The sequence below is a fragment of the Plecotus auritus genome (genome assembly GCF_963455305.1).
Source record: "Plecotus auritus genome assembly, chromosome: 8".
NCBI lineage: Eukaryota > Metazoa > Chordata > Mammalia > Chiroptera > Vespertilionidae > Plecotus > Plecotus auritus.
Genome location: NC_137782.1, coordinates 137,611,629 through 137,635,457, shown reverse-complemented (window position 1 = coordinate 137,635,457; position 23,829 = coordinate 137,611,629). Strand labels below are relative to the sequence as shown.

At 36.6% G+C, this 23,829-nt stretch overlaps 1 protein-coding gene across 15 annotated transcripts in view; it reads left to right on the top strand.

The window, feature by feature from the left end:
* Positions 1-23,829, top strand: part of EHBP1 (EH domain binding protein 1) — a 416,128-nt gene that overhangs the window by 314,157 nt on the left and 78,142 nt on the right. For all 15 annotated transcript variants that reach the window (XM_080686020.1, XM_080686011.1, XM_080686023.1 and 12 more), the window contains 2 exons: positions 92-994; positions 8,717-8,860. In XM_080686020.1, coding sequence (XP_080542146.1) covers positions 92-994; positions 8,717-8,860 — 1,047 coding nt within the window. The remainder of the gene's footprint in view (positions 1-91; positions 995-8,716; positions 8,861-23,829) is intronic.

Below are 23,829 nucleotides of genomic sequence, written 5' to 3'. Positions count from 1 at the left end.
TTTGTTTTTGTGGGGTTTTTTTTTGCTGTTTTTAAAATGTATGGAATATCTGAACTGTTCAATATATCTTTTGTTTTTCCTTCCTTTGAAGGCATATGATGGATTTGCCAGCATAGGAATTTCCCGGTTATTGGAACCTTCTGACATGGTCTTATTAGCAATTCCTGACAAACTGACTGTTATGACTTATCTCTATCAAATAAGGGCACATTTCAGTGGCCAAGAACTAAATGTTGTTCAGATAGAGGAAAACAGCAGTAAAAGCACATATAAAGTTGGAAACTATGAAACAGATACAAACAGTTCTGTTGATCAAGAAAAATTCTATGCAGAGCTTAGTGATCTGAAACAGGAACCTGAACTGCAGCAGCCTACCAGCACAGCCGTAGACTTCTTATCACAGGACGACTCTGTATTTGTAAATGATAGTGGGGTTGGAGAGTCAGAAAGTGAACATCAGACTCCTGATGATCATCTTAGTCCAAGCACAGCCTCCCCTTACTGTCGCAGGACTAAAAGTGACACAGAACCCCACAAGTCCCAGCAGAGCTCTGTAAGGACTTCAGGTTCCGATGACCCAGGAATATGTTATAATACGGATTCAACTCACGTGCAAGTTTTGTTAGGCAAGAAGAGACTATTGAAAGCTGAGACTTTAGAATTAAGTGATTTTTATGTTTGTGATAAAAAGAAGGATGTGTCTCCACCCTTTATTTGTGAGGTGACAGGCGAGCAAAAGCTTCAGACTCTGGACATCAGTAGTAACTTGGAGCAAGAAAAATTAGAGAATTCTAAACCCTTAGAATGCAGATCAGATCCTGAATCACCTATCAAAAAAACAAGTTTATCTCCCACATCTAAACTTGGATACTCATACAACAGAGATGCAGATCTTGCGAAGAAAAAGCGTACTTCCCTGAGGCAGACAGAGTCTGATCCAGATGCAGATAGAACCACTTTAAATCATTCAGATCATTCTGCAAAAACAGTCCAGGTAAGTGAGTTGGAATGATGAATACATATATTTAGTTATTTTTCTTTTTAGTTATTTTCCTGTTTTTTTTTTTCTTTTTGTATTCATAAAATACTTTAAAATGTTAAAAATGATTAAAGGTGAAGTGTAATTCCCATTATATAAAAAAAAACTGAAATATACCTGCTCTTCATTTAAAATTTATGATATAATATTTTAAGCCTAAAAATAAATTCCAATTTCAACATTGAAGGATAAAGAATGTCAACCTTTCTTTTCTTTTTAAATATGGTTTTATTGCTTTTAGAGACAAGGAGAGAGAGAAAGAAACATTGATCGCTGCCTCCTGCAAGCCCCCAATTGGGGATGGAGCTGCAACCCAGGCATGTGCCCTAATGGGGAATCACTCAATGACTACTCAGAATGTATGGGACAACGTTCAACCAACTGAGCCACACCAGCCAAGGCTTTCAACTTATCTTTTTTCAGATTTATTTATTCATTTGAGAGAGAGAGAGAGAAACATCAATTTGTTGTTCCACTTATTTATGCATTCATTGATTGCTTCTTGTATGTGCCCTGATCAGAGAGCGAACCCACAACCTTGGCATATCGGGACAATGCTCTAACTGGCTGAGCTACCTAGCCAGGGCCAAATATCAACTTTTCAAATCAAAATATTATTAACCTATAAAAGCAGAATATCTTACTGTAAGAATAAATAAATGATACTTCAGTATTTCATTTAGTAACATCATTCTGAAATGTATAAAGACAGGTTAAATATTTACCATTTAAAGCATTTTCTTCAAATGTTTTGGTTGCATTGTGATTGATATTTTTCAATCCCATCATTACTTGTAGATAAAAATTCCAGTGGCATCAAACTTCTCCACATGAGAAAATAATGATACAGACTTGACCTTATGATATTGACTGTATTTAATTGAATCTATAATGCCATCAATTATAGTATATATCATTATTTTATGAACCACAAAGAGAGAAAAACACTGCCAATAAACTATGATACATGTTTTTCTTATCCTAACATAGGATTTTTATTTTATACCTGTTGGAAGTTCTTTTAGATATATTTAGGCATATAACTTTTCTTAATCAGATAACACTCATATATACATAAAAGGAAATTCTAAGCAAAATAAATTAAGGTATAATAAATTTAGAATTAGAATTTAGAATCCAGCTCTTCTGAATCATTTTTTTATATAAAGCTTTGGACGTTCCTGTTTTTCCGCAGTGTTATCCTCTGTGCCTTCAGAAGTATTACATTACAGCAGTGGTTCTCAAAAGTATGATCAGTGACCACTGATACTCTCCAAGATTCTTTCAGAGAGCCCCAAAGTTGAAACTATTTTTGCAATAATACTAGAACATTATTTACCTTTTTCACTTTCATTCTCTCACAGTGTACAATGGTATTTTCTGGAGACTACATAATTTATAATATCTCAACAAATCAAATATAGAAGTATATAATAGAAAATATAATGGCATTCTCATTTTTTGAAGTAATTTTTATTAGACTACTAGAGGCCCAGAGCACAAATTCGTGCATGGGTGGAGTCTGGCCAGCCCACCCCGATGGGGGCCAATAGGGGACAGGGACGACCAGGGTGAGGGGCCGCAAGCGGTTGGCTGTCCTGCCCCACCCCCGGTCGGGGTGTTGGGGGCCAATCTGGGGCCGGGCCGGCCGGGAGATGGGGGGGTCAATGGGGGCCCAGATCAGGCTGGCTGGCTGGCTGCTGCAGTGTGCATCATAGCCACCAGTCATTCTGGTCATTCTGGTCGTTCTGCCATTCCAGTCACTGGGCTTTTAATATATAGATTTTATTAGAATAACATCTAATGGGTTTATTATAGCTGTTTCCAAAGGAATAAATCAGTAACTATTTTAAAAATTTCTCTGTTTTATTTTTAAATGACAAATATCGATAGGTATAACCTACATAAGCAAAAGCTTTTGGGGATTCTCTAATTTTTAAGCATATATAGGGATTCTGAAACCAAAAGTTTGAAAATCTCTGAATTACAGTATTTCTCCACAGTTGTCTCTAGTTTTTTCTTTACTGTAATCAATACTCATTGATAACAGCACTTTCTTGATCTTATTGGACGGTCCCAACAAAAGATTTTTAGATAATAACCTGGAGTTAATTTCCATTCTCTGAAGTAGTTGTTAACTGAAACATCAAGGAATTGCAGTCATATCCCCAAAAATATCAAATAGGATACATATGTAGGCATTAAAGACTGTTATCTTAACTACCACTTGTATAACAGAGATTATAAGATGCCATCCATTTTAGCTTTTCAGAGGTGATAAAGAAAAATGTGCCTCTTAGGATCAAATAAATATAGTAGTAGCTAACAAAGCAAGCCCTGTTCTCCTAATCAAAATTTTCAAATCAAAGATTTTAAGTACATGAACTTGCAGGACTAAAGAGCCTTCAGGACATCATAATGACCATACATAGTAGATAATCAACAAACATCAAGTGATTGACATTTGAAGAATTCGGTGAGCCTAAGTTCTAATATCTAATATAGGTTTTTCTTTTACTACTGATTTTTTTTTTTTATCCTCACCCAAGGATATGTTTATTGATTTTTGGAGAGAGAGGAAGAGAGAGAGAGAAACACCGGTGTGAGAGAGAAACACTGATTGGTTGCCTCCTGTACATGCCCTGACGGGGGATTTAACCCAAAACTTAGATATGTGCCCTGACCTGGAATCAAACCCGCAACCTTTTGGTGCATGGGACAACACTCCAACCAACTAAGCCATTCGGCCAGAGCTTTAATTCTGATTTTTAAGGTAAATATGTTTAGTTAAATCTATAAATTAATTAATGTTTAGAATTTTAAATTACTCTGGACTGAGAATCACAAAACCTGGATTCTCATCTTCGCATTGCCAATGATTACCAGTGTAACATGTTAACTAGCCATTTAAATTCTATAAATCTTATTTTCCATATATGCAAAATGAAATTATCTCTGAGAGCCCTTTTAGCTATAAAATTCTATCATGCTGTGATTTTATTCAGATGACTGAAGTCATATACAGTAAATCCATATGATAGAAGTAGCAACTATTTACAACTCTATATATGCTTTTTTATTGGCCATTAGTTTATTCGTCAGAATTTTATTTAGGATAAATTCATATTATCTTGGCAAAGTATTGCCTGGCACTAAATAGTTGTAATATGAGTGTTAATGCTTCATAGGTTTTGTTTTTGTTGTTTTTTAATTTTTCAGAGATGGTGTTTTGAGGTTTGGTGTGTGTGTGTGTGTTTTATATAGCAGTTAAATTCTGGACATCTAAAAATGTTTTTCTTTTTCTTTTGTGTACTGTGTTTCATCAATTTTAAGATATGCATCTTTTTATAATTCTCTGAAATCAAGATGTTACTTATAATAGATAGTATGTTAGAGTTTAATTGACAGTGTTTGTTCTTTCTTAGTAGTTAATAAAATAATGGTGAATCTAATAATGGTATTAGATTAGAGGAAATTTGATAATTTAGCATGACTGCGGAGACTTGGCAAAGTCATAATGTTGCACATTTGAGTGCTCATACATGTGATTACCATTATATATCTTACACATTTCTTAAATTTACAACTAAGGAGGTAAGTGATTGAATCCTATTTTATATATGGAAAATGGGGGTTTACAGAGTTGCCTAAGATCATATAATAAGCACTAATGTTCAGACTGAAAACCAACCTATCTTGCTCCAAAGTCTATGCTCATAAATTTTATGGTCACAATATTTCATTGTTTTTTTACCATGATAGCACTAAGAATAATCATATTTCATATGTAAAGCAGATAGCTTTACCGAAAGCCAATTTAGCAATGCACATTAAGTTACATAAAATGTTAGGTCATAGCCGAAACCGGTTTGGCTCAGTGGATAGAGCGTCGGCCTGCGGACTGAAGGGTCCCGGGTTCGATTCCGGTCAAGGGCATGTACCTTGGTTGCAGGCACATCCCCAGTGGGAGGTGTGCAGGAGGCAGCTGATCGATGTTTCTCTCTCATCGATGTTTCTAACTCTCTATCCCTCTCCCTTCCTCTCTCTGTGAAATATCAGTAAAATATATTTTAGAAAAAAAAAAAATGTTAAGTCATAGATTCTACCTCCAGGAATTTTTCCTAAGGAGATATTCAGAACTGCACGTAAGAATTTCTTACAAGTCCCTGGCCAGGTGGCTCAGTTGATTAGAGGATCATCCCGTACACCTAAAGGTGTTGTGGGTTTGATTCCCTTTCAGGACATATACCTAGATTGCAGTTCAGTCCCTTATCAGGGGTATGGGAGGCAACCAATTAATGTTTCTCTCTCTCTCTCTCTCTCTCTCTCTCTCCCCCACCCCTCTGTTTCTAAAATCAATAAACATATCCCCATGTGAGGATTAAAAAAATATACTACAAGGTACAAGGCCATAGTAATCAAAACAGTGTGGTACTGGGATAAAAACAGACATAGATCAATGTAACAGAATAGAGAGCCCAATGGGGTAAAGATAGTCTATTCAATAAAAAGTGTGGGAAACTTGGACGGACAACATGCAAAATAATGAAAGTAGATCACCTTACCCCATACACAAGAATAAACTCAAAATGGATTAAAGACTTAAATGTTAGACTCGAAACCATAAAAATCCTAAAAGAAAATATAGGCAATAAAATCTCGGACATTTCTCTTAGGGATATTTTTTGGGAAACAAAAAAATACGAATTGGACTTTATCAAATTAAAACATTTTTGCACAGCAAAGGAAACCATTAACAAAGTGAAAAGACAACCCACTGAATGAGAGAACATATTCACTGATACATCTGATAAAGGCTTAATATACAGAATTTATAAGGAACTTATAAAACTCAATACAAAAAACCCCACAAAAATACAATTAAGAAATGGGCAAAGGACCTGAATAGACACTTCTCCAAAAAACGACAGATGGCCAGTAGACGTATGAAACGATGTTCTACATCACTGATCATCAGAGAAATGCAAATTAAAACCACAATGAGATATCACCTCATACCTGTCAGAATGGCTATCATCAATAAATCAACAAACAATAAGTGTTTGTGAGAATGTAGAGAAAAGGGAACCCTCATGCACTGCTGGTTGCACTGCAGATTAGTGCAACCACTGTGGAAAGCAATATGGAGTTACCTCAACAAATTAAAAGTGTAACTAACTGCCTTATGACCCAGCAATTCCACTTCTGGAAATATATCCAAATAAATCTGAAACACTAACTGGAAAGAATATATGCACCCCTATGTTCATTGCATCCCTATTATAGCATTATTTATAACTAGAGGCCTAGTGCACGAAATTCACTGCTGGCCAGGGCTTCCCTTCCCCCTGGTCGAACACCCAGTCAAGGGGACAATTTGCATATTAGGCTTTTATTATATAGGAAGGATAGCCAAGATTTGGAAGCAACCCAAGTGCCCATCAGTAGATGAGTGGATTAAAAAAAACCTGTGGTACATTTACACAATAGAATTACTACTCAGCCATAAAAAAAGAAGGAAAACTTACCTTTTGCAACAGCTTGGAATCCAGGCGACCCTGCTAGCGGTTCTAGATCCTGCTAGTGGTTCTAGAGAACCTCTGCTGTAGAGCCTAAGACCATCGGAAAACACAGATATTTACATTACGATTCATTAACAGTAGCAAAATTACAGTTATGAAGTAGCAAGGAAAATAATTTTATGGTTGGGGGTCACCACAACATGAGGAACCTGTATTAAAGGGTCGCGGCATTAGAAAGGTTGAGAACCACTGGCTCGGATGGACCTGGATAGTATTATGCTAAGTGAAATAAGCCCGTCAGAGAAAGACAAGTACCATATGATTTCACTTACATTTGGAACCTAATGAACAAAATAAACTAACCAACAAAATAGAATCAGTCTTATAGTTACAGAGAACAGAGTGACAGCTGTCAGAGGGGTGGGAGTTGGGACTGGATGAGGGTGAAGGGATTAAGAATAAAAAAAGACTCATGGACCCAGACAACAGTATAGTGATTTCCAGAGGGAAAAAGGGGGTAGGCGGAGATAGAAGAGGGTAAAAGGAGAGGTAAAGACACAATACGATATACAGATGATGTATTGTAGAATTGTATACCTGAAAGTTATATAATTTTATTAACCAGTGTCACCCCAATAAATTCAATTTTTAAGAATTTACGTATAAAGATGTTCATAAAAGCAGTGTTTATGATAGTGAAAAATTATAAACAACCTAAATATGCAATAAGATGAGTTAAATAAAATATGAAGCATTTATGTTAATACAATACTAGACAATTTAAAATTGTTTTCATGTCACCATACATAGTTACTAAAAAGTTTGTTTCTTGTGATTAGAGTTTTAAGATTTATTCACCATGCTGTATATTACATTCCCCTGACTTACTTATTTTTTATCTAGTAGTTTATACCTTTTTGACCATGTGGCTGTCCAGTTTTCCCAAAACTTATTTATTGAAGCGACTATCCATTTGCATAGGTTAATTTCTTAGCTCCCTATTTTGTTTCATTGATCTGTGTATCTGTTTTTATACCAGTGCCATACTGTTCTAATTACTATAGCATTATAACCTCCAATTTCATTTTTTTTTACTTTTATGTATTTTCTAAAATTTCTATAATTAATATAAATTGCATTTATAATCAGAAAAAAATGTGTTTTTGTGTTTTAAACACAAAAACAATTTTTTGCTACACCTGTGTAGCTGATTGAAATCCCTAAAGGACTATGGAATCATAATGTAGAGCTTGTGGGATCTTAAAGATTATCTCCCCTTTTTTCAAGATGAGAGATTTTTAAAAATATAATAATAGTTAACATTTATTCAATCATCAGTATATTATTCTTCTTCACTTAATCTTTATAGTATACTTAATGAGAGTTGTTCTGTTTTTATTCCCACTTTATAAATGAGGAAATGGAGAGTTAGACAGTTTAACTTGCTCACAATTAAGTGATGGAACCAATATTTGACTCCAGAGTTCCTAAATATCATGTAATGGAATACAGTATAGTTTTTAAGTGACCTGTTCAGTGTTAAATTGTGTATCAGGATTAACAGCCTGATGTTTAGACTGCAAATTCAGTGTTCATTTCACTAATTCTGTCTGTTTAAGGAAAAGTGTTGATTTGTAACCATTTTAAATGCAATGACCAATTTTATTCTATTATGTCTTATCAACATGAACTTAAAATCTATCATTATCACTTATACATTTCAAGTGTATCTATTAAGTTAATAATTTTTTAATCCTCTTAAAACCTTGGGTGATAAAAATGTCCTGGAATTAATAGTGTTGCTGGTTCACAACCTTGTGAATATACTAAAAACCACTGACGTGTACATTTTTAAAAAAATTTTTCCTTGCTTAAGATTACAGAAAAAAAGTTTTAAATTGTTATATTAAAATATAAAGAGACCCAAAAATGATATACACAATAAATTTTTAATGAAGTTTTATATTACACCAAATAAAATAATAGGCTTACTGTTTATCACCTCTTCCTTGACCATGAAGAATACCTATGATTGAAGCAACACTATTATTTCGACAGGTTGTATAACCATTGATTAGTTTAGAAATGTAGAATACATGCTCTTGGGGTTTTTGTTTATTTTTGAGGCTTCTAATTCTGTATATTTGCTTTTAAGCAACGAATGTTATCTCGACAAGAAGAACTTAAAGAAAGAGCAAGAGTTCTGCTTGAGCAAGCGAGAAGAGATGCAGCTTTAAAGGCAGGGAATAAGCAGAATACCAACTCAGCCACAGCACCCTGCAACAGGCAGCTAAGTGATGTGAGGATCATTGGTTTAAAAATACCATAAGTTGTTCATTATAATCATGGGGGTGAGGGTACTAATTTATTTACATTTTTGCTAAATTACTTTTCTACATACTTTGTATACTGTGGGTATTTGTTACACTTGTTGAGCTTACACAGTCATACTTGGAGGAGCACGTTGTGATTATTTCTACACAGTAGTGTTAGCTATGAGGAAAAGTAAGATCCTGGAATATAATTTCTGCACATACATGAATAATCTATTTTTTCATTAATATACTTTTATAATTTAGTTGTACTTTGTTTAAGATTGTATTTTTGTCCATGGAAGTTAATTTTGTTGAAAATATTAGAATTTAACAATTATGCCTATCACTTATTGGATACCTAGCAAATATTCCAGGTACTATAATGGATGTTTTACATAATTTTTATTTTACTTAACCCATGAAGAAGATTTTCAAGCTACTTTCCAGATAAAAAAAAAAAAAACCTAAGGCTCATAGATAGGTAAGTAAGATTGCAGAGTCAGTAAATGATGAATCCAGGATTTGAACCTCAGCCTCATCAGACTTCAAAATAAAAATGCTTTTTCCTATCATATACTGCCATCCCTGTTAAATCACATTTTTTATATAGTTTTGTGTAGTGCTTCACAGATAATAATGAACATAAAGTAATAGAAGCCCTTAGACTTAGGGGGCCATAAACCTCTCCATGAATCTGAAAACCATGACAAGCCTGCCCTACCAGCAAACTCACATATACATAAAACTGCATGATCTTTTTTTTTAATTAATATTTTTTAGAGCAGTTTTGTTTCACAGGAGAATTGAGGGGAAGGTACATATTTCCCCTAATCCCCTATGCCCACACATGCATAGCCTCCCCATTAACAATATCCTCCACCACAATGACACATTTTTTACAACTGATGAACCTACATTAACGCATTATAATCACCCAAACTTCATAGTTTACATTATGGCTCACACTTGGGTGTTGTACATTTTATGAATTGGAAAAACATAATGACATGTGCGAGTGCCCCATGTTGGGCCGCCAGTTGCGAGTGGTTCCCCCCCCCCCACGTGCCACGTGGTTCAGGGTTCAGGTTCAGGGTTTGGGCTCTGGAGGGCCAGGCGGGAGCCCAACTCAAGGGGAAGGACTCCACTCCCTCTGGCCTTGCTATCCCTTTTATTCAGATTGTGGGATACACCCATAGCCCTTAGGCAGACAATTCCAATAATAGCCAATCAGCAAAAATTTACATAAAACTAAAAGGTGGAAGTTGCTTTAGCTACCATTGTCTCAACTAAACAGTGGGTGGTTGGCTCTGACCTTTCAGAGCTTCAAGGTTGACCAGCCCTCCGGTTCCTTGTCCACACCTCTCTGCTAGTGAAGGCAATGGGCGGCTTCCAACAGACATGCATCCATTATTAGAGTATACAGAGTATTTTCATTTCTCTAAAAATCCTGTGTTCCACATATTAAGCCCTCTCCCCATTCCCAGCCCCTGGCAAACTGATAATTTTATTATTTCCATGATTTTGCCTTTTGCAGAATGTTTTAGTTGTAACCACACAATATGTAGCCTTTTCTTGTTTTCTTTCACTTGAGGTTCTTCCATGTCTTTTCATGGCTTGATAGCTTATTTCTTTTTAGTGTTGAATAATATTTCATTGTCTGGATGTATCATGGTTTATCCATTCACCTACTGAAGAACATCTCGGTTGCTTCCAAGTTTTGACAATTATGAATAAAGGTGCTATAATCATCCACACGTAGGTTTTGTATAGATAAAAGTTTTTAACAACTTGGAATACACACCAGGTAGCACAATTGCTGGATCGTATGGTAAAAGTATGTTTACTTTTGTAAGAAATCACCAAACTGTCTTCCAAAGTGACTACCATTTTTGCATTCCTACCAGTAATGAATGAGAGTTCAACTACACATCCTTCCCAGCATTTAGTGTTATCAGTATTCCAAATGTTGGGCATTCTAATAAATGTGTAGTTGTATCTCATTGGTTTTTTCCCCCCTGCTAACATGTGATGTGGAGCATCTTTTGATATGCTTATTGGCCATCTGTACATCTTCATTGGAAGAGGTGTCTCTTAAGGTCATTGGCCTATTTTAAAATAAACTTTATTTTCTTACTGTTGAGTTCTAACAGTTCATTGTATATTTTGGATAACAGTTTTTATTTAAATCAGATGTGTCTTTTGTATATATTTTCTCCCTATCTGTGGCTTGTTTTCTCATTCTCTCCACATTGTCTTTTGCAGAGCAGAAGTGTTTTTACTTTAATGAAATCCAGCTTTTACCTTTATGGGTCATGCCTTTGATGTTGTACGTAAAAAGACATCACATAACTCCTGTGTTATCTTCTAGGAATTTTAGAGTTTTGTGTTTTAGATTTAGGTTCACAGTGCATTTTCGTAGAGTTTTGTGATGGGTGTAAGATCTGTGTGTAGATTTATATTTTTGCATGTGGACATCCAGTTGTTTCAGCACCAGTTGTTGAAAACTGCCTTTGCTCTATTGTTTTCCTTTTGCTCCTTGATCAAAGGTCAGTTGACTGTATTTGTGGGGTTTATTTTTGGGCTTTCTGTTCTGTTCCACTGATCTTTCTGTTCTCTTGCCAGTACCATACTGTCTTGATTACTCTAGCTTTGTGGTTAGTTTTGAAGTCAGTAGTGTCAGTCCTCCAACTTTGTTCTTCTCCCTCAGTATTGTGTTTGCTCTTCTTGGCCTTTTTCCTCTCTATATAAACTTAGAATCAGTTTGCCAATAGCCACAAAATAACTCTGAATTTTCATTGAGATTGCAATGAATCAATCGATCGGGTTGGAAAAAACTCACATCTTTACAATATTGGGTCTATCTACTCATTAACATAGAATCTCTCTCCATTTGTTTAGTTCTTTTATTTCATTACCAGAGTTCTTCATATTGATCTTGTACTTATTTTGTTAGTTTTATACCTAATCATTTAATTTTGGGGGGTGTAATGTAAACGATGTGTTTTTAATTTCAAATCCCACTTGTTCATTGCTGTCATGTGGGAATGCAATTGTCTTGTATAATAACCTTGTATCCTACAACCTTGCTATAATTGCTTATGAGCTCCAGGAAAGTTTTTCTTTATTATTTTTTTCAGTTTCTACATAGACAATCATGTCATCTATGAATAAAGACAGTTTTTTTTTTCTTCTTTCCCATGCATATATTTTAAAATACCTTTCAGATATCAACTTAATAACCTCTGACCTTAAGAATCATTTTTCAGACTTCAAGTCTTTATACATTAACATGATATAAAATCAGTTTAGTGAGTCACAATAATTATTTTTTAATATAAAGGAATATAATAGAATGGAATAGAAAATACCAGAATTCATCACACATAGTAAGTATAGTATTTTTGTGTGAAATGTTTTAATTCTGTGGATATGTGTGGTTATCACATATATGTTTTATATATGTGATATAAAATATATTAACTGTGGGTCATGATAGAAATGTTTGAGAAACACTCATCTAGAGGGCCGTTTTTTATGGAAAAAATTTTGTAGCATTTATGCCAACTTTTTTCATTTCCATCTGTTACATCATCAATTTGTTGATTCAGACATTTGCCAGACATTAATTGAGTGTCTGAACTGAGTATATTCAGAGTAAGAGAAAGGACTTCCCTCATGGAGTTTATATTTTGGTGGGAAGAGACAGATAATAATAAGTATGTAACTACAGAGTTTGAAAGGATAATTTGCATCAGTTGAGCTTGAGTGATTTGAGAAGGGGACATTTAAACTAAGATTTGATGGGTGAGAAGGATCATCATCCAAGTGAATAGGCACAGAAAGAATATTCTTTCTAAAAAGAAAGTTATTTTGTTTGTTGGTAGCATATTTGTGATAAACTTTGTTTTATAATTCTTTCAGGTCTAAAAATATGGAAGACTTACAGGTTTATGTTTTTCAACTGTTGATTTAAAATTCAGAATACCTGAGATTCAAACCTTCTGTCTGTCAAGTAGATTTTTAAAAATTACTTTGCCTGTATGCAAAATTTACATCCTATCTAATAAAAGAGTAATATGCAAATTAACCATCACTCCGCTACATCAACAAGCCACGCCCACTAGCCAATCAGGAGCTAGTATGCAAATTAACCCCAACCAAGATGGCTGCAGCCACGGAGAGAGCAGGAGGGAGGCTTGGGTTTCCCTGGCGATGGAGGAAGCCAAGCTTTCTGCACACCCTGGCTGGCCCAGGCCTCCGCTTAAGGCTACAAAGTTTCAATGATAGAAGATAAATAAATTCCAACAAAAATGGCTGCCACCATGGAGGGAGCAGAAGGCTTGGCTCTGCTCCAGGCTACAAAGTTTCAATTGTAGAAGATAAATAAATCCCAGATACCAGGGCCTCTGCTTGGGTCGCCGGGGGGCGTGGCTAGCCTGCAAACCACCACAGGCCCCTTGCCCATGCAGCCCCACGCCCCAAGGGAACCCCCACCATGATCCAGGACACCCTTCAGGGCAAACCAGCTGGCCCCCACCCATGCACCAGGCCTCTATCCTATCTAATAAAAGAGTAATATGCAGATTGACCATCACTCCAACACACAAGATGGCTGCCCCCATGTGGTCAAAGATCCTGCCCCCATGTGGACACAAGATGGCCACCACAAGATGGCCAGCAGGGGAGGGCAGTTGGGAGGGACCAGGCCTGCAAGGGAGGGCAGTTGGGGGCGATCAGGTCAGCAGGGGAGGGCAGTTGGGAGGGACCAGGCCTGCAAGGGAGGGCAGTTGGGGGCGATGAATCCTGCAGGGGAGGGCAGTTAGGGGTGACCAGGCCGGCAGAGGAGGGAAGTTGGAGGCAAACAGGCTGGCAGGGGAGCAGTTAGACATCAATCAGGCTGGCAGGGGAGTGGTTAGGGGGTAATCAGGCTGGCAGGTAGAAGCGTTAGGGGCAATCAGGAAGGCAGGCAGGCAAGCAGTTGGGAGCCAGCAGTCCAGATTGGAGAGGGTACAGGCTGGGCTGAGGGACACACACACACACCCCCCCCCCCCCCCGTGCATGAATTTCGTGCACCGGGCCTCTAGTATACTAATAATTATCATCTAATGTTTATTGAGCATTGTACTGTGTGTCGGCCAGGGTTCAAGTGCTTTCACACGGGTTTTCTCATTCAGTCTCTACAACAATTGTATAAGTTAAGTATTATTTTCCCTGTTTTACAGTTGAGAAAACTGCCACACAAATTAATGAATTGCCCATAGTCACACAGCTAATAAGAGAGCCAAGAATTAAACCTAAACAATTTGACTTCAGAGATTATATTTTAAAAGCATCGTGCTATATTTCTTATTTATTTTTCTGATATCCTTGTGAAGTAGGACTACAAATTGTTTTTTATCATTGTAGAGATAAAGAAAGTGAGTTAGGAAAGAGTGTTTAAATTTACCTGGGGTTGCAGACAATGGCAAACTAGGTTTAGAATTCAAATATCCTAACTTTTAAAGGTATTTATTTTTTTATTCAGTTTGTTTACTTATTTACTACTTCAAACTTTCACAAAATATTTTATTGGTCATCTATTCCATTTAAGTCACTAATAATTTTACTTAAAGTTTTTATTTACCAAGTAAAACTTCAACTTTAGCTAAATTATATTAGTGTGAATTCAACATCAGCAGTTTATTGCTAAAACATCTCTTGTTCTATGTCTGTGACATCTTATTATTTCTAAAATATATATCTTGGATGTTAAGAAACATGATGCTGGTGAAGTGTTACTGACTTAGATACTCTTTTATACTGCTGGTAACATGTAACTTACACACCTTTCTGGAAAATAACTAGACTTAATGAAGAAATGCTCATTTTCTTTTACCTAATAATTTTTTAACAAAGATCAATATGTAGGTTTCATCATAATTTTATTTGTAATAGCAAAAATTACCAAATAGTAGTTTCTCAAAATGGGGAAACGATGAAATAAATTATAACAAAAACATATATACTTATTATGTAGGAATTAAAATTATTCAATAATGTTTTGAAAGAATATTGAAAGGATGTAGGAAAATGCTCACAATGTCATTTTATACTAAGAAAAATATAAAACATAGTATCTGGCATATGAACTCCATTTTGAAATAATAGAGACTGTTTTCATATATGCATTAAAAAGGATAAGAAGGAAAACATCATAAAAATATTAACAATATTTATTCCTAAGAGATAGTATAGCAAGTGGCTTTTTTTTTTTTTTTTTAACAAATGGCTATTAAAAAGTTTTTTCCTTTTTTCTTTCTGTTTTGAAAATATGACACATTAAGACAGGTATTTTAGACTAGGAAAATTTTTGGTAACCAAAAAAGGTATTTTTTACTAGATGATTATTATTATTTTTTAGCATACCCAAGCAAACTTGACCATTTACGCTAGTATTATCTTTCAGTATCTCTAAAGCAGCAGTTGCCAACTGGTGGTCTGCGGACCACTGGTGGTCCATGAGGTCCAAAAGGCTGGCCACCACTGCTCTAAAGGGTGTGTGTGTGTGTGTGTGTGCGCGCGCGCGTGCGTGCGCGTGCGTGCATATGTTTTAAGGAGAGAGGACCAGAAAAAAAGCTCCACGCTTATAGTTGATGTTAGTTTGTACCTTGGTGTGAAATAAATGGCAGTGTCAATAATAGCAGTCCCATTCACATTAAAGCATGAAATTACCAATGACTGTTGTTTGAGATTCATGAATAGTAATCATGGTATCTCACAAAATATTTCATAGCTCCTTTGACTGCCATGAAGTTACTTGGGTTGGTTGTCAGATTCTTGCAGTAGTTGTTATAGTTGTTTTTCACAGAGAGAACATGCCAGGCTGGTTACTTTGTTGGATTTGTTTTCCACTTACCCAAAATTGTATCTTATTACTTAAAAAACTTTGCTTTAAACAGCCCCAAAGATGTTTTCTCTACCCTTCCTCTTTCAAGTTATCTTTTGCTACATAAAAAAGCACTGCAAACCTTATTGGCATGAAAGAACCATTTTATTACAGTCATAGATTCTGTGACTTAGGCATTAGGATAGGACAGTAGGAATGGTTTATTTCTGTTGCATGATGTGTGGGCTGGTTTTTAGCTAGGACCTCTGCTGGACTGTCAGTTGGGACACCTACATGTGGCCTTTCCATATGGTCTCTCCACTTGGGCTAGGTTGGGCTTCCTCATAGCATGGTGACTGGGTTTAAGAGCAAGTGTCCAAGAGAGTAAGGTGAATGAATGTGCATGGCTTTGTTATGATCTAGCTTTAAATGTCATGTAACATCGCTTTTGTCCTACTGTTGGCCCAAGCAGATACAAAGCTCCACCCAGGCTTAAGGAGCAGAGTTATGAACTGTATCACTCCATGGGAGGAGCATCAAAGTTCATTGTAAGAAGAGCAGGTGGCATGGGAGATATTGTTGCAACCTCTTTCAGTTACAGTTTAGGCTCTATTTAAAAGCTCTTTCTTGTTTAGATAGGTCAAGCCCTATATACATGTTCATTGCTGATATATAGTAATGTAATTATCTTGTATAATAAGACAATTGCATCAGTTTCTTCAACTAATACATTCTAGGATTGTTGCTCTAGTTTTGACATTATACTCTGTGGCTTTTGGCTAATATTGAAATGATTTAAGGAATTATTTAAAAAAGAATGTAAAATGTCAGATAAGTCCAGTTTCACAAATACAGACGAAATTAGACCTTACCATTTTTTTTCTGAATTTTAGTTAAGTGTGTAACTTGATATTAGGTTGATACCTTTTTGAAGAACATAGTACTTTTCTTAATTTGATGATTTCTTTATAATTTCTAGGTAGATCTCTCATATATATATACATTGAATTATTTAGCAGTATTGTCCATATTTTAGAAAAGTAGTATGGCCAACTTGGCTGACTAAAGAAAAAGGGGATCTTTGGAGCAATTGAATGTGAACTACATACTAAACTAGAAATTACTTAATCTCTTTAAGTCTTTTTTTTTCCATTTTTAAAATGGAGGCAAATTTTTTTTCTTCCTGTGTGACATTCAAATTAATAAGTGTCCACAGTGAAGGAGGTAAAGGAACCATGACTAATGCCATCCCCACTTCAGTGTTAGCATCCTTTTAACTCTGGAGAAATCAAGACTTACGGTAAATAAAAGGCAGGTCTAACTAAAAAAAATAAGCTGGCATCTAATTTAGTGAACTGATTGCTACTATTTCACTTGTTTATGTTCTTTAATCTATGCCTTCATTTATCATGCTTTTATTTTTAAATTTACTGTAAATTACCTTGCCCTTCATAAGGTATGCTATGGTTCTGAGAGTCAAGTTGTGGACGGGGAGAAATGTATCTGCAGCTAACCACAGCTTTTTATGTTCTTAGTTTAACTGAGAATTCCAGTGAGCTGAAAAAAAAAAGTTGGTACCCAGGAGTGACCTTAAGCCTTGACTAAATGAGACACTGATCTTAAATCTTCAAGAGTTTACTGGAGAGTTTATTATTATTTAATCTTAAGAGACCACTGATTTATAACCTGATACATACCAATAAGAATGAGTAAAGCTATTTTACTCATTGATGTTGCATATAGGACATGGGACAATATCCGGCACTCAGTATAGGTTACATTTTTTTTCTGAGACTTTTTTACCTGGTTCTAGGCTGAAAGTGAGAATTTACAGAGAATTTGGAGAAGTGTTAAAGGATTTAAAAAAAGATCTACTTATAAGGAAAGATGGGCATATAAAATATAAAGAAGAGAAAACTGGGAAATAGCTTAAATACTAATTTGAGTATATGATGGCTCAAAAACTTTTTGGCAACTTCTGCCAAGAGAATAAACTTTCCAACTACTCAACATGGCCTCATGCAAGGTTATAACACATCCTAGCGCCCCCCCCCCCCACCTTCTAACTTCCTTCATCTCTCTTATTTTTCACTCTACAGTCCCACTCAAGTTAGTTGCTTGCAGAGAAAATGTGGTATACTCTTTGTTCCTGTGCAAGTATTTGCTGTTATCTCCCTAAAATGCCCTTCTTCCCTTCTTAGCTTCCACTGAAATATCACTTCTTCTTCGAGCATCTTTGTCATGGTCCTAGCAGTAAAGTTAATTTTCTTTCCTGTATCTTTTTCTAATATGTTGTGCATATCTCTATTGTCACATTATCCTATATAATAATCTAATTACACACCTCTTTTTCCCACTCAACTATAAGCTGAATACCAAGAAATATCCTCAGCAACAAGTATTAAGTACATGTTCAATGAATAAGTGGAGGGAACAGTTTCAACTTTAAAAAATGAGGTTAAACATGAAAATTTGGGTTGCTAAAAGGAGTGTCTTAGTGGTAAAGTTTTTTAAACAGGAAGAAAATGTCTCTCTGAAGGTCTTTATGGTTTTTTTTTTAATCCTCACCTGAGGACATGCTTAGAGAGAAGAAAGGGGAAGGGATGGAGAAACATTGATGTGTGAGAGAAGCATTGGTTGATTGCCTTCTGTACATGCCCCAACAAGGGATCAAACCTGCAACCCAGGTATGTGCCCTGACCAGGAATCGAACCAGCAACCTTTCGTACACAGGACATTGCTCAACCAACTCAGCCACACCGGCCCAGCTCTGAAAGTCTTCAAAGCAGAATTAATTATTACTAGGCAGAGAAAGTTAGTGTCCATCTCCTTTTCTTGAGTCAGTTACAGATATGACATTTGACACTTTGGGATTTAAGGCTCCCTGTGTCATCCTTGTCTTCCTATTCTTGAATCCTACATTATGATACTTTTCTTTGTTGCTAATATATGTGCACACCAAAATCCTTAGACACACCTGCTTTTCCCATATTCTGGGACCTCAGCTCCCAACTCTGCTTTGAATGACACCACTCTACCGAACATTTCCTCTGATATAAATTAGAATAGCTTTAGGCTGGAAGGCTAGGAAAACTAAGTTTCCAAAACCTTGAAAACAACTCTTGGTAATTTTACCTAGTGGGTCTTTATCTACAGACTCTACTTAAGTTATTCTCAAGAAAGTTATGAACTATAATTTCTCTTGAAAGGCAGTTTACAGATACAGATACTATAAACCTTTTTAATTTCTTAATTTTTATCAAGACTGTCACATTGTATGTTTTAATGAGAACTTGCTACAAGTTTATACTGCATTTAGATATTTTTTAGGGAAAGTAGTTTACATGACTCATTTATATCTGTGTGCCTTTAGGTGTTCATTTAACCTATTTCAGGTGTTTCCTGAAATTATTTTTCTATAGGAGACATTACATTGCTCTGAATTAATATTTCTTTGTTTCTTATTTAAATTGCTCTGTGATGGTTTTCATATGTTACATTTTACTAATGTAAATTTTAGATGTGATATTTTGTTCATTGTTTTCCACATTTTTTCAAAGTATAATTCAGGAGTTTGGCAAGTTCAACAGTCTAGCCATTATATAATCCAAAGGAGCCTCCTTGATTATATAATACTAGTGGCCCGGTGCACGAAATTCATGCACATTAAAAGGGAAATATTTTAATATTGCTATTTGCCCTTTCTCTATAATAGAAGTGTCAGAGATGAAAGAAAATTAATAAAATGTACATGAAAATAATATATAACTTTATCGCCTGTGAGGACACAGCGTCAAGTCCCGCTGGCACCGCGAGACCCAGAGTCAAGTCTTGGGTTCGGGTATCTGGCTCCCTCCTATCAGAGCCTGGGCCATGCCCGCGGGGACACAGCATCAAGTCCCACCAGTGCCACGAGACCCAGAGTCAAAACCCACCCATCCACATGCACCTCGCTGAGCATGCAACCCCGCCCACTTGCACGCGCCTTGAAATTGTGCAAGATCCAGACCCACCGGCACCCGTGGGGACACAGCATCAAGCCCCCACTGGCACCCGCGGGGATATAGCATCAAATCCTTGCTGGCACCCACGGGGACGCAGTGTCAAGTCCCTGCCCACCCACGCATGCCTCGCCGCACACATAGCCCCACCCACCCACTTGCGCCTGCCGCACACACAGCCTCCTGGTGATTGGTCATTACGGCATGAGGGCGTCATGACCACAGGATTTTTATAATATAGGATAAACACAAACTCTGAGAAAAATGTAATAGTTTTTTTTTTTGTAAGAAAGTACTTTCTTTTTATTATTTTTCTTCATTACTCAAGTCCCCCAAACACTCTTTTCCCCAAGAAATGCACAAATAGGATTTAATAGGCTAGTCTATTTCAGACTATTTTGCTTATTACTTTGCATTTAATATAATTGTTTTTTTAAAATACATGTAATAAATCCATCATTACATTTAATAAAACTTATATAATTACGTAGCTAGCTGAAAGAGATGTTTGCATTTGAAGTGCTAAAGTTTAGGATCAATACACTAAGAATAAGGGGTGACAGTCCTGCTACCCACAACCCTTGGAATTGTTAGTACATTTGTAAAGCACTTTGAACCTATCAGAAGAATAATGGCATATACATTTAATTATTACTTTGATGTTTTTAAGAAAGAATAAAATCTATTTTATAAATAGAAAGTCTAAAACAAGAATTGGGATGACTTTTTTCAATCTAATTGGTCTGATCACTTAACAATCAGTGAATTTATAAATGTTGTGTTTAGTTTTTTCAGCTGTAAATAATGTAGCACTAGAGGCCCGGTGCATAAAATTGGTGCACGGGAGGGGGGGGGTGTCCCTCAGCCCAGCCTGCACCCTCTTCAATCTGGGACCCCCTCAAGGGATGTCCACCAGGATCGGGCCTAAACGGGCAGTTGGACATCCCTCTCTCAATCCAGAACTGCTGGCTCCCAACTGCTCGCCTGCCTGCCTTCCTGATTGCCCCCAGCCAGCCTGATCACCCCTTAACCACTCCCCTGCCAGCCTGATTGATGTCTAACTGCTCCCCTGCCAGCCTTATTGCCCCTAACTACCCTTCCCTGCAGGCCCGGTCGCCCCCAACTTCCCTCCTCTGCCGGCCTGGTCACCCCTAACTACCCTCCCCTACAGGCTTCATCGCCCCCAACTGCCCTCCCTTGCAGGCCTGGTCCCTCCCAACTACCCTCCCCTGCTGACCTGATCGCCCCCAACTGCCCTCCCTTGCAGGCCTGGTCCCTCCCAACAGCCTTCCCCTGCTGGCCATCTTGTGGCAGCCATCTGGTGTCCACATGGGGGCAGCCATCTTTGACCACATGGGGGCAGCCATCTTGTGTGTTGGAGTGATGGTCAATTTGCATATTACTATTTTATTAGATAGGATAGAGGCCTGGTGCACGGGTGGGGGCCGGCTAGTTTGCCCTGAAGAGTGTCCCTGATCAGGGTGGGGGTTCCCATGGGGCAGCCTGGGCGAGGGGACTGTGGTGGTTTGCAGGCTGGCCATGCCCCTCGGCAACCCAAGCAGAGGCCCTGGTATCCGGATTTATTTATCTTCTATAATTGAAACTTTGTAGCCTTGAGCAGATGCCAGGGCCAGCCAGAGTGGGCGGGAAGCTTGGCTTCCTCCATTGCCGGGGAAACTCAAGCCTCCTGCTTGCTCCATGGCCTCAGCAATCTTGGTTGGGTTCATTTGCATACTCGTTCCTGATTGGATGATGGGTGTGGCTTGTGGGCATAGCAGAGGTACGGTCAGTTTGCATGTTTCTCTTTTATTAGTGTAGATGGGAATATTTGCAGATAGTTTTTAAACACCTGGAAGCTTTTTAGGAAGCTTGGAAGCTTTTTTAAAAGAAATGAATTACAATGTTGTTATAAAACATGAAGTTTTTTGCCTGATATTTAATCTGCAAGCATAGTGAGTGACCAGTTAAAATCAATTGGCATAGGAGCCCATTCTTACTTAACAAGATCAAACTGCAAGTTAGCAACAAGTCAGTAGATCTTCAGAGATTTGCAGGAATATTTAAAACCTCTGAAGAAAACTGTCTATTTGGAATTTCAGCTTGATCAGACCTTAAGTTAACTGCAAAGACCAGTAATCAAAAAAGATACAGTGACTTTTTTCACTGGTCTTTGGTAATGAATCCAAATGGCTTATTTGGTAAGAACCAAGAGAATTCAAGCTGCTCTTTTTGCAAATTAAGTCTTTAACAGGTATTTTGTTGCTATGAAGGGGTGGGACATCAATCTTGTACTTTTGATGTTAATTGGAAAATATTGATTTTAAATGGAACTAGTCTGTCATGCTGGTAATTGTAGCAGGTTTAGATAAGATCACTAGGTTTCTTCCAGATTATAAAAGAAGCAGTTACTATTCCATTGATAAAAAATACTAAACATTATTTTGGTAATCCCTGATAGAAACTTTTCTCATAATTCTAATAAATATATGTGCCCTATGTCTGTATCATCATAAAAATGTATATGATGTAAGATTATACTTACATGTTTATGAATAATGGCTGTGTTATATTTAAGTGACTAATATCTAGGAATCAATCTTTAAAATTGAGGTCAAGCTAAAATTTTTACTTTTCCTAACTGCACATATTTTCAGTTCTATTACTAGAAAGAAGGAGGTTAACTTTGCACTTGTAATTTCAAAAGGACATTAGTTATTTTAAAAATCTAAAATCTTTAATAGCATGTAGAATAAGATTTTGTCTTATTTAGGGATTTTTATTCTCTATATGAGCTGGAATATCTATACACAGGACACTGAGATGAAAATATATTCCTTATTTCTTACTCCAACACAATTGACAGAAGATTTGATGTACCATAATCCGTTTCAGACCAGTAAGACACTTTAAATGTATAGCTAATCTTTTTTATAGTTGCATTTATAGGAGAAGAATGCCGGTGTATTTCTATGCTCGGCATAAATGCCTCTGTACAAGGCAGAGGTTTTTATTCATTATTATTTAAATAATAGTTTATCTATTATGTCTAAATTTAAGTTGATTTGAAGTGTGCTATCCTAACAATGGCTACTAGACTTCTTAGAAAACATATTGTTAGCTTGCTAGCATATCTTCAAAGTCACACAAAACACCATCATTGTTAGGGGGAAAAAACTCAGCATCTTTTCTATTATGTGGCCACAAACCCCTAGCCTCAAAAGTCTTATTTATTTGAGATTGCCATGAATGCATGAAACTAGGGCTAGGTGTCTTAGCATCAGGAGCACTTCTTTTATGTGACTATTCATGGCCCATAGACATTTTCCGTATGACTGTTCAGTAGAGTATTGAACATCCCAGGATAATATCACCATTACTAAGAGCTATATTTTATATGCCTATTCTGTTATTGCTCAGCATGCACAAGGGTAGAGTTTAAATCTTTATTCATTTCATTTTTTAATGTTGCTTTTGTTCTCCTTATCATGTTCTGGCTTTCCCAAGGATATATGCCTTGAACAAAAAGTCACATGTGCATTACTAATTGTGTGCTATTGTATTTACAGTTCCTAGTGGTGGCACTGTGAAGCTACTAATTCTTTGCTTCACTTGATGTAAAATAATCTGAGTGTCTTTGATAGCAGCGAAACAGTATTAATTGTTTTGTACATTTCTTGGTCAGTCTTCTTAGGTGGTCTTCATAATCTATTAGAACTTTCAGCCAGATTTTTGTAATGTCATGCCTCCAGCAGTGATTAAATTGGTAATTAATGAACAGTCTTTGGCAATGTAAACCACATCCCGTTAATTTTCCCTTTTGAGTTTTTAGAAGTTGTCTTCTGTGTCAGAAATCATTGCGCCACCTTGCTATGGCCCCTTGGCATGAAACCACAACGACTTGATTTTTGCAGCCATTAGTAGATCAGAGGAGTAATTTCACAGTATTTTGGTCAAGGTAATTATAATACCAAGAGCTGACTAGATTTGAAAATTCACGAAAGAAGTCCAGAAATACCAGGTGAGCTTCCTTGTGTTCACTGGAACGTTATGATTTGTTTAATTGGTCTTTGTTTGATTTTAGCCGCAG